At 43.8% G+C, this 12,088-nt stretch overlaps 1 protein-coding gene across 2 annotated transcripts; it reads right to left on the minus strand.

Annotated features, from left to right (window-relative positions):
• Window positions 1-855: 855 nt before the first annotated feature.
• Window positions 856-9,065, minus strand: RPS15A (ribosomal protein S15a). Of its 2 annotated transcripts, none has more exons than XM_048224618.2 (5): window positions 8,905-9,065; window positions 6,812-6,949; window positions 6,119-6,198; window positions 2,190-2,275; window positions 856-988 (listed from the first exon to the last, which is right to left on the minus strand). In XM_048224618.2, exons 2-5 carry the CDS (start codon window positions 6,942-6,944, stop codon window positions 895-897), a joined length of 393 nt encoding a protein of 130 aa, XP_048080575.1. In that variant the 5' UTR covers window positions 6,945-6,949; window positions 8,905-9,065; the 3' UTR covers window positions 856-894. The 2 variants fall into 2 exon arrangements, with proteins under 2 accessions (XP_048080575.1, XP_026376032.1); XM_026520247.4 differs by lacking the exon at window positions 8,905-9,065 and adding an exon at window positions 7,969-8,064.
• Between the last annotated feature and the right edge of the window lie 3,023 nt (window positions 9,066-12,088).

Consider the following 12,088-nt stretch of genomic DNA (forward strand, 5'->3'; position numbering starts at 1 on the left):
TATACATAATTTCAGAGACTGACTACAAGTAAGAGTAAAATTCCATTCATTACCAACTACATGCTGAAAGTATCATTTTGAACACAAATGTTATTTAAAAAACAACCCAAACGGTCTAATGGTTTTATATAGCCACTACAAAGTTACAGAACACATGTGGCTCTTGTTCCATTACTGGACAGCACTGCTTACAAAGGGGGAGTGGAGCCCTGGTGTACTTCACAGAAGCCACCCTACCCTCTCTTTGGTGGTTGAGTTCTTTACAAGCATTCCCCCAGGTGAAGTGGCCCAGAAAACTAATTCTTCTCAATTCCAGGAATACATCTGTGACAGGTTTACAGCAAAACTAGTTTTTAAAAGAGATTTTTCTAAATGACATCTTACAAACACATATGCTAAAATGTTATTAAGTTACTAACATGCCATCCAAATTTACTTTGAGATGCATCTTAGTGATCTGTGGGCTCTCTCTGTCTTCTTCCTGCCTGCTTCCTTATGAGCATTTACGCAGTTAACCGTAGCCAGGTCGTATTGTTAGCATAGTTAACAACAGGGCATGAAATGTGTATTGTCAAGCTAAAAACAGGAAAGGCACCACTCCTTCTAGGGTTAATATAAGACCCCAGAAGGGAAAGCATCACCACCTGGACCCCAACCCAGATGCAGCCATCCAGGGCTAGGAACAACCTCCTGTGGTGAGCCATGAGCATGATGGTGTGAGTTAACACAAGTCAAGACTTCCTTGTTCACTTCAGGGAAACAGCATTCCCCAATTAACAAAGGCCGTACATTGCCGCAGATGTTCTTGCTAAAACTCTGCTGTAAAGTTCAAAATGACCGAGTGAAGCACCAGAGTCCACTGAGGCATTTTATTTGCACGTATGTGTTACATCCCTAGAAAAAGAATCCCAGGATTTTCCCTCCTGTGTGTTTTCGTCTTGCTTCTTCATGGTCCATGATGCCAGCTGAGGTTGTCAGTACAATGAAACTATGGAGAGTTAAAAAAGAAAATGCTGGTGAGTTTTTCCTACGAACAGTGAACATAGAGCGGCTTTCTGGTACAGAAAAACACCAACATTCATAAGTGCTTAAGACGCTTTCCCATAATAGGACGCAGAGACTAATGTTGCCTACTCGGACTAGCAGTGCAGGCATGGCTCCCGAACCCAAAGACCCACGTCCAAAGACCTCAGCTACACAACACACTCATAGAGCCCTGCCCTTGGCTAACACTGAGAAACAACACTGTTAAGCTTAAGTGAAAACAAGGACTGAACTCCTTTAAATTCAAAATGTCACTTTCTGTTCTCAGGTAAAGAGACAGAGTTTATAGCAACAGAGATGATATAAACTTGACTGAATTGTTTCTGCCACTTATATGATCACAGGCAAGCTATTGTAAAGAGACAGGCAGGTGGACAATGGCAATCCCACTTGGCCTGGCTATCTCATGGGTTACTATGGGGATGGAGGTAAGACACATACGGTGGTATGGCAACTCTGAGGCATTAAAATTAGTATCATAATTACAATCAGAAATGACTCACTCATAACACTATGCCTGTAACACAGTAACCATGAAGTGGGAGTAAATTCAACCACATCACCAAACATATGATTGGGGTGGGGGGCTTAAGTTCTTAACCACAAACAGGTAAGCGCTTACTGTGTTGGGTCGGATACTAAAGTTCTTTACCAGAATTAAATCAGATGATAATATAATTTAAGAGAATAATTACCATTTTTACAGATGAAGAAACCAAGGCCATAAGATACCCAAGGTCTCACAGCTTTAAAGCAGGAAAGCAAGGATTTGAACTCCATCTCTTACCAAGAATGAAGAAATTGAGTTTCTCCAGAGGCCTAGGATTCAGAAGTGATTCCAGCCATAGAACGGGATCACAATGAACATATAATATCAACCATACACATTGAGCCAAAAGAGCAGACATTAAAAGGGACACAAATCTGATGTCTCTCAGTTAGCCTGGACTCTCAGAACCTGAAGCCTAGAACAAGAAATGTGGCAACACCTAAGAACTAATCCTTGAGTCAAGATGTTTGGGGATGGAGACAGTTACTGTAACAACAAAAACCAACCAAACAAACAAAAAAAACTCAGCTCAAGTCAAACTGCACAACAGCAATCTTTAGCGTTAATTTCTTTTAAATGAGGAAAATTGACTCACCCAAACTGGCGGGATGGGAGCAGGTTATTCTGCCATTTTTCTAGATCTTTCAGTTGTACATCAAATCTGGGGCTGATCACTCCGCACTGTAAAAGCATAACAAAAAACACTGATCACACCTTACCAATAACAGAAAAACTTACTATACAAACAGCATTTACATCTGAATAGTCGTACAAACCAACCAAATCAACATTTCATGGGTAACTATTCTGTGCCATCTTGATATGTTATTTAAAAAATATACTAAATTAGGACTATGCCTGCCTAGGGAGAGAAAAAGTATTTAAAAAGTCAACACATGATGTGATGAGCACTCTGTGTTTTACTGAACTAATGAATCACTGAACATTATATCAAAAACCAATGATGTACTATACGAAGGGGCACCTGGGTGGCTCAGTCAGCTGGCTAAATATCTGCTGTCACCTCAAGTCCTGATCCCAGGGTGCTGGGATCGAGGCCCATGTCAGCGGGGAGTCTGCTTCTCCCTCTGCCTGCTGATCCCCATGCTTGTGCTCTCTCTATCCAATAAATAAAATCTTTAAATTTAAAAATGTAAGTAAATAGGGGCACCTGGGTGGCACAGCGGTTAAGCGTCTGCCTTCGGCTCAGGGCGTGATCCCAGCGTTATGGGATCGAGCCCCGCATCAGGCTCCTCCGCTATGAGCCTGCTTCTTCCTCTCCCACTCCCCCTGCTTGTGTTCCCTCTCTCGCTGGCTGTCTCTGTGTTAAATAAATAAATAAAATCTTTAAAAAAAAAATGTAAGTAAATAAATAAAAAGTCAACAGAAGAGGGAGAAGAACACAAACCAATACATGGGAAGGTCGGGTTCACAGTGTGTATCTCTATGGGCTAGGGAGTTGTCCCAGAACAAATGGCCAGATTTTAAAGAGGTAAGAGACCAAGCCTTAGACAAAATTGCAGTCAAAATTTTTTTTACAGTGAGGCTGAAATGAATGGGGAGGGTCTCAAATCCTTCACCTATAAACTTTTAAAAATGGAAAATACTAGAATTTTTAAAAAACAAATTCCACAGACACTAAACTAAAATCTAAGAACTAGTTGGTATTCCACATCAGCGAAATACCAGGATACACTTACGACCCCAGGCAAAATTTTCCAAACTAATCTGGCAGAATGGGTGGAAGGCAGAAAGGGCAGAGTTCTTAGTTATTCCACCTGTTTGCTACTAAGCAAAGCAACAACTATCTTCCAATGTGAGAAGTCTCCAAGAGCCAAAGTACTCAACTCTAATCATTCAATTATATTAAAATCCAAAAACACAATAAATGTTCAAACATCTACTGTAGGCTCAAAGTCTCTGACTAGATCAACTGGGTTTACAAAGTAAAAACTGAGGGGACTAAAAGACTCCTTCATTAGAGCTAAACACGACCCCTGCCCCTGCTCACATCCCTACTCTACAAATCACGAATACACTTAAAAGTACCTACGCAGAAAGGTTCCTGCAGTGTTCTCACATGCAGTGTTCTCACATGATCCAGAAATGGATCATGTGAGAACACGGACGATTAGTATCACTAAAGTGTAGATAGACTCCAGAGAACTAAGACGGCAGCAGGTAGACACCTGTGTGCCCATATCCACACAAATTCCAAAATGCCTAAGAGGAAACTAAGAGACTATGAGGTTAGAACTTACTCGAATCTTTAAAACATTAACACTTTACACAGGCAGATCTGAACCCAAAGAAACTGAGATGGCCCAAATCCCCTAAGTCAGGAGGCCCACTCAGGTTCTCCTTTTCATAACATGATCTTTTTTTTTTTTAAGATTTTATTTGACAGACAGAGAGACAGCCAGCATGAGAGGGAACACAAGCAGGGGGAGTGGGAGAGGAAGAAGCAGGCTCCCAGCAGAGAAGCCTGATGTGGGGCTCGATCCCAGAACACCAGGATCATGCCCTGGGCTAAAGGCAGACGCTTAACGACTGAGCCACCCAGGCGCCCCCATAACATGATCTTAACAGCCATGCTGTCACTTAATTGTCAAGGGCAATCCCACAATACAGACACAGGAATAGGGTAATACATCCCTTTCTCCAAGCAAGCTATAATGGCAGATTCTTCGGAGGCCTCCACTCCACCACACCCGGGCTTTTATTTATTCCAGCAAAATTCCTCACTCAGCTAATAGAATTAAACCTCTCCCAAAACCAGACAGATCTTAGGGTGTGACCAAACCAGAATTCTTATCTAATTTCTAACACCTTACTTCTCAGCCCCACTCAATTTCCGCAGTATGGGGTATATCCATCTCCTGCATGAAGGTAACTGAGTAAACAGTGTCCAACAGAGGAAAACTCAACTTCAGAGAAACTAAAATCTGAAGTTTGTTTTGCCCAACCAAAGTCATATAGCTAAGGGTGCCTGCCTTTGACTCAGGTCATGTTCTAAGTGGGGAGCCTGCTTCTCCTTCTGCCTCTGTCCCTCCCCCTCATCCCCGTTCTCTCTCTCCACTCAAATAAATAAAATCTGGGGGGGGGGAAGGTCAGACAGCTAAGGAGCAGGGTCTGGATTTCAACTACCTCTTAGCCAGAATTTTTCAAATTACTTTGCCAAAGAACAAGGATGCCATATTATGAGTTCCACTTGGGAAATACTCACTTAAGCTTATTTCTCAAGTTTTATGTATAGTGAATATTCAAGAGGAATTTGGTGCACAGCACTTATCCAACTTAAGAGCTTTTTGTGGGGTTTTTTTGCGTAATTTTTTTTTAAAACATCAAGTCAATCTTCTGTAGGACAGATTTAAGATGTTCTACAAACTATGTACTGCAATCAGCTCCTCCACTGGTTACCAACTAGTTGGGAAACCTTGAGCATTAACTCCTATCTCAGCATCCCAACTCCTAAAATTAGGAAAAAACACACCCTTTTCTACTTCAAGAAGACACTGTGAGGGCCAGAGTGAGAAACAATAGTGAATCCAAATTCTACTCTGGGGTTGGAGTCTAACAGCTAACAACTAGAACAGAACAAAACATAGTCTTATAATTAACTTGAAAACTCTTCTAACCCCTTATAAAAACTTCACACCCAGTAGTTTTCATCTAACATTAGGTATCTATCCACCCATGAAGCAAGTTCACTATACAGGGAAGCAACCTTGCAAAACAAATTGTTGGACCAGGGAATAACCTTACCAATCAATTTGGCCCCTGCCACTAACCACGACTCATTTCTGGGCCTGTTTTCCCCTCATCTGTGTTGGACCACAGGATGTCAGCCTCCTTGTAAATCTGAAAGCTAGAAACCTGAACACAAACAGCAGGGTAGCAATTCAAGGACCCTAACTTGTTACAGACACCTACCCCCAAAATACATGCAATAAGTCAAGTCACAAAGTCAAGAGATCAAACAGATTCCACTAGGTTACGCTGACAAGTCAAACTAAAGGGAGTACAAAACTCAGACACCCGTACGGCCCACACCAGCAGAAACGTTAAGTATATTATTAATATTGTTAGAGAACCACGTTCTGTTAAAAAAAAAAACCACACAACATAATCACCAAGAGAGGAGGAACAAAGTTATTTACAGCTAGGATTAAAGGCCCCCCTTGGACAGCACAAGTTCAAGCCAGTAGGCAGGCAGCAGACCATCCAATACTCAAACACCAGTACCATCAGGTGCTCCTTTCACCCCACCCTCCAGCATCTCCCTTCAGATAGCCTATACTCCACAAACATTACGTCAACTAACAATTCTAGAGCAAATACAACCCTGCAGAACAAATCAATCAAAATGTGATATAAAAATTAATGATTTTAATCAACTCCCTTTTTTTACCTAGACAGAGCAAGCACACCACTAATTTGTTTTACAAGGGAAATTACAACATGTTTAACACCATGTTTGATAATTCTTAAGAATCTTCTATGTGGAAAATAAGCAATTCTTACCTTGTTTAACCTGCCCGTGAGGTTCACAACAATTTTCCCCGCTCTGTGATCATCAATGATTTCAAATTCGCCAATGTAACCTAGAGAACATAACCGGCTGTATTAAAGGGCAGATATGAATTTGAGACCTAAATATTTATGCTCTAGTATTCCCACTGTTTGCCTACTAGATTCTTTCACATCATCTGACTGTTTCTCTAATCAGTTTATACAAAGACAGTTGCTCTGAATCAAAACTTTTATAGTCTATTATTTTAAATTTAGGGGCCAACACCCAAAACCAACCCACTCTGTAATTCTAACAGGGAGATTATTTTCCCCTTGCCCCTCCAAAGGGTACTTTGTGCCCAAGACATGTAACAATTTTCCTTTCCACCCCAAAGCCCTTAGAAGAGCTCAGGACATGTTCAATGGCATGCTGCAGTATTACACAAAGGCCAGGTTAGCTCACAAACTATAGCAGAGCAACAGTCACAAACTTCCTCCTCCTTTCAACAGTCCTAAGTTACTCAGTGCTTCCTGAATAGCTTCTGTCCAAGCTATCCTGTCCACAGCCCAACTCAACACAGCTCCCCAGCATGACTGACACCTTGCTCCCCCATCTTCCCAGTCCTCTCCTGCACACTTCATTTCTATAGAACTGATTCCTTTAATATTCTCACATGAAAACATAAGACACAGCAACACACTTACCATGCTTCATCATCACAGTGAGAAACCGGACGATGACTTTGGAGCATGGCCTAATAAGAACCTGGCGTTTGCCTCTTTTTTCAGCATTGTTAATGCTCTTGAGAGCATCTGCCAGGACATTCATGCGCACCATTATGGCTGTTCAGGGAAGGAAAAACAGAGGTTTTAGCAGCATTCTCAACATCAGAAGGCACCCAATCATTACAGTACGAACACCTCCTTTTCTCTCTGCCTCTATCATTAGGTTGTCCTATCTCTAAGCAGGCAGGATCCCCAGCGCAATGTCACCTACCAAAATGACAGTATCAGCTATGGTCGGTTATTCAGAACGGGGGCCTGGGATTCACCGGGCATGTTTTCCAAACTTTTCAAATCCGGCAGCACCTGTACTATTAGCAACTCAGTGTCAGCCTTGTCCTAACATCCAAAAGATACCACTTTCACTAACACTCGTAACTAATAAAACTAATAAAAACCAGCCACAACTGCGTCCCGACAGCAACCGTACCACAGTGGCAAGTAGGAACATTTTACGTGCACCACACTTGACTCCATCCTAATGGGCAGGAACTGCAAGACACTCTAGTAACGTTGGGAAAGCGAAGGACGGAGGCCAAAACATGCTTCAAGTCCAACTCTAAGGATCCGACCTGCTTGCTCAAGCCCAAATATCAAGGGAAATCCTGGAGCCCAGAAGATCCAGGTTAGTTCCCAGCAAACTGCCATTCCAGGCGGAATGCAGTCTTCCCCGATGAGTGGCCGCCGCCTCCCAAGCTCAACAGCGCGGCGGCAGGAATGGTAAGCTGCACAGCCCACGTCGGCCACCGTCCCGGATGCTTCCTGCCGCCCGGAGCCAAGGCGCTGCCTCAACCGGAGCCGCCGACTACGCTGGGGGCTACCGCCTCTTCGAGCGGTCGACAAATCCTGTTCCCGCCAGTGCTGCGGCCTGCGCCTCACAGGAGGGCCTCCCCAAAGTGCAGAGCGTGGGACGGACGGGTATGACTCTCCCCTACGCCTGCCCAAGCCCCCGCAAGGGCAGCATCCTCGCCCCAAGAGGGCCCTGGCATCATCAGAGAGCACCGAACTCGAGGCTCAGACTGCAGGATGGCCGGGATAGTCAACGGATGATGTTGGGTCTCTCAGAGAGAGATACTCACCGGCGCGGAAAGATGGCGGAAAGAGGACGGGAGGGGCGAGCGCACGGAGTTATGGGAAGCGAGTGGCCTATCGCGAGACTTTCAAGGAAGGGGCCAAAAAAATACACGGCCTAGTGGAAGAAGGCGGGTGACGGGGCGGAGCCTCTTAAGGGATGAGACCTAGAGGGGATAGAATTGCCCGCTCCAGAGGAGACCAAGAGAAAATACAGAGGTAACTCCCTTCTGGCGCTTAATCTGTAAAAATGAAAAACTGAAAAGGGCCTCGATATTTGCTAATTTCTGTTGTATTAAGCGTTCACTATTTAGAATAATTTTTTTTTATTTGGGTATTTATAATTGCGGGTCTGAAAGGACCCGCACAAATCGATGACTGCCTCTGGAGCGGACCTTCGAACAGGGAAGACATGCTTTTCTCCCTACACTTTGGTTTGTTTTTTCGAATCTGTGTATAGATTATTTTTTCAAAGAAGGCAAAAATACATTTTTACGTCGGTGCTTCCTTTATGACTCTCCCTCACTTTTTTTTTTTTTTAAGATTATTTATCTATTTATTTGAGAGAGCGCGCAGGAGCGGGGGTGAGGGGCAGAGGGAGAAGCAGGTGCCCCACTGAGCAGGGAGCCCGTCCGGGGCCTCCATTGGAGGACCCGAGCCGATGGCATATGCTTAACCGACTGAGCCACCCAGGTGCCCAGACTCTCCCTAACTCTTATAAATTATTTACGGGGCCTCCAAAACAATTCTTTCTCCTGCTGGGATACCCAGTTTGGAAGAAAGCCGCAAACGTTTCAACATAAACACTCAGGATTCTGAGCCGGTAGTTTTTATCTACAGTGCCGCATCCGGACAAGAATTAATTTTGATAAGTCTCTTATTGTCTCTGAACCTTCCCTCCATGTAAATGGAGGGAAGGGAGAGTTAATAATAATAATACTTACCTCTTAAAGGTTATTGGGGGAATGGGGTGTCTGGGTGGCTCAGATGGTTGTGTCTGCCTTCAGCTCAGGTCATGATTTAAGGGTCCTGGGATCGAGCCCCCAGCCGGGTTCCCTGCTTAGTGGGGAGTCTGCTTCTCCCTCTCCCCCTTCTTGTGCTCTCTCTCTCAAATGAATAAATAAAATCTTAAAAAAAAAAGTTATGGGAGGGGCACCTGGGTGGCTCCAGTTGGTTGAGCGTGGGACCCTTGATCTCAGTTCAGGTCATGATCTCAGGGTGGTGAGTTCAAGGCCCGCGTTGGACACCACACTGGGCGTGGAGCCTACTTAAAAAAAAGTGATTCCAAGGATCACATGAGATAATGGGGCAAAGGGCTTGCACAATGGCTGACATGTAGTAACTACTCAATGTATTTTGACAATGGAAACAACAGGGAGTTTTATCTATTGCTTGAGCCAGGGTCTGATACCCTGGAAGGGAGTAAATTCTGGCTCAGCCCTTTCTGGAGCTGAGTGACCTGAGGCTAGTTATTTGACAGAGAGTTACCTAACATCCAAAATATTTGCAATAGCCTTCTTACCTTGCTGCTTTCACCCTTGACCTCCCTCTACCACCCCTGTTTTTCCCACATGATAGCCAGAATGACCTTTTTAAAACCTAAGTCAGATCACACATTCTCCAAGGGTTCCCATCACCCTCAGCAAAATCCAAATTCCTTACGAAAGCTTACAAGGTCCTCTGTGATGTGCACACCTGCCTCCTAGCACCAGCACACCCGACCGTTCCCCACCATTCTCCCCTAGCTTGCTTTTCTTTGAACACTCCAAGTATACTCCACCTCAGGGCCTTTGCATTTGCTTTTCCCTCTAACTTGAACATTTCTCCAGCTTGCCAGGAAGCTTGCTTCCCGACTTTCCTCAGCTCTTTATTCGATCACACACACTCACTCATAGAGCTTTCTCCCCATCCCCCTGCTTCATTTTTCTCCATAGCACTTGCCACCTGAAATATTGGAAGTGTATTTACCTATCTCCATTAAGTGCCAAGCAAGGACAGATTTGGTCAGTATTGTTCATGGCTGTATTCACAGCTTCTAGAAAAACGATATTATCTGGTATACAGTAGGCCCTTCATACATATTTGATGAATAAATGAATGGGCAAATCAGTTTCCCCATCTGTAAAATGGGAATGATGCTCACAATCACTTGAAGTTGCTGTGAGGATAGATGAAATAATCCATATAAAAGATTAACACATTATAGTAATGTCATATGATGACAGATGGTAACTACACTTACAGTGGTGAACACTGTAATGTACAGAATTGTCGACTGTGTTGTACACCTCAAACTAATAGAACATTGTTCATCAACTATACTTCAATGAGAAAAAAATTAATAAAGAAATTAACACAAAACCTGGCAGAGTGAGGGCTCAATCAACATTAGTTATTGGTATAGTCTCTCACCCCACCACACTCCTAGCACTTCTCAAATCCTAGGTGAACCTTAAGGGGCAGCTGGCTGGCTCAGCTGGTAGAGCATATGACTCTTGATCTGGGGGTTGTGAGTTCAAGCCCCACGCTGGGTGTAGAGATTACCTAAATGAACCTTGAGGAAAGCAAAACTGTCAGTTTGTACATCTCCAGGATATAGAATTCTTTGGTTATAATTTACGTTACAAAAGGACCGCTTGCTTTTTTACTTATTTTTTATTTTATTTTATTTTTAGAGAGGGGGAAGGGGGCAGGCAGAGGGAGAGAATATTTTTTTATTAACTTTTTATTTAAATTCAGTTAATTAACATATAGTGTATTATTAGTTTCGGAGGTAGAGTTCAGTGATTCATCAGTTGCATATAACACCCAGTGCTCATTACATCACATGCCCTCCTTAATGTCCATCAGCCGGTTACCCCAAGGAGAGAGAGAATCTTAAGCAGGCTCCTCCGGGCCCTGGAGCTGGCTCAGGGCTGGATCTCACAACCATGAGATCGTGAGCTGAGCCAAAATCAAGAGTTGGATGCTTAACCAAGTGAACCACCCAGGCGCCCTGTTTCTTTTTTCCCATTTGCTTTTTTTTTTTTTTTTAATATTTTATTTATTTGACAGAGAGACAGCGAGAGAGAGCACAAGCAGGGGGAGCAGCAGGCAGAAGGAAAGGGAGAGGGAGAAGCAGGCTCCCCAGTGAGCAAGGAACCCGATGTGGGCTCGATCCCAGCACCCTGGGATCATGACCTGAGCCGAAGGCAGACGCTTAACTGGCTGAGCCACCCAGGCGCCCCTCCCATTTGCTTTTTTAATGAAAATTATTTTGATGAACTGATTCTCTGTACACTTAGTTTTTGTTTACTTTAATTGAGGACATGAGCAACAGTGGGGAGTTAAGAAACCCACTTTCCTTCAAGAGCCTTCCTGTACACAAACAGGAAAATTGCACCATCCATTATCTCTTCATACACTTCATTCATTCAACATCTAATGAGTGTCTTCCACGTGCCCTGTGTTGTACCAGACCATGAGAGGACAAAAATATGTTTCTGACCTTGAGGTTCAGATCCCAACAGGGAAAACAGACCTCTAAGTAAGAATACAATACCAGGCAGTTTCCTATGTGGAATGCCGATATGAAGTGCTGTGGGGATGCAGAGTTGGCCCGGGAAATTGCTAAAGATGTCACAGAAGTGCCATTTGATCTGTGTCATGAATGGTGCTAACACTACCAATTCATGACTGCTGCTGTGTGCTTCCCCTAGATGAACTCATGGAATCCTCAAAACAAATGTATAATGCCCCTGTGAGATCTGTACTTTTACCCTCATTTCACAAATGGGAAAACTAAATTCAATCTGAAATTGACTTAATTTAATTTCAGTTTAAAAAGTCAGGGGCACCTGAGCAGCTCAGTCAGTTGAGTGTCAGCCTTTGGCTCGGGGCATGATCCCGGGGTCCTGGGATTGAGCCCCAAGTCGGGCTCTCTGCTTCTCCCTCTCCCTCCACCTGTTGCTCTGCCCGTGTTCTCATTCTCTGTCAAATGTATAAATAAAATCTAAAAAAAATTAAAAAAGGAGGGGCACCTGTGTGTCTCAGTTGTTTTGATTTTAGCTTGGGTCACAGTCTCAAAGTTGTGAGATCCAGCCCCACGTCGGGCTCTGTGCTCAGCAGGGAGTCTGCCAGAGATTCTCT

The sequence above is a fragment of the Ursus arctos genome, unplaced genomic scaffold (genome assembly GCF_023065955.2).
Source record: "Ursus arctos isolate Adak ecotype North America unplaced genomic scaffold, UrsArc2.0 scaffold_57, whole genome shotgun sequence".
NCBI classification, from domain to species: Eukaryota; Metazoa; Chordata; class Mammalia; order Carnivora; family Ursidae; genus Ursus; species Ursus arctos.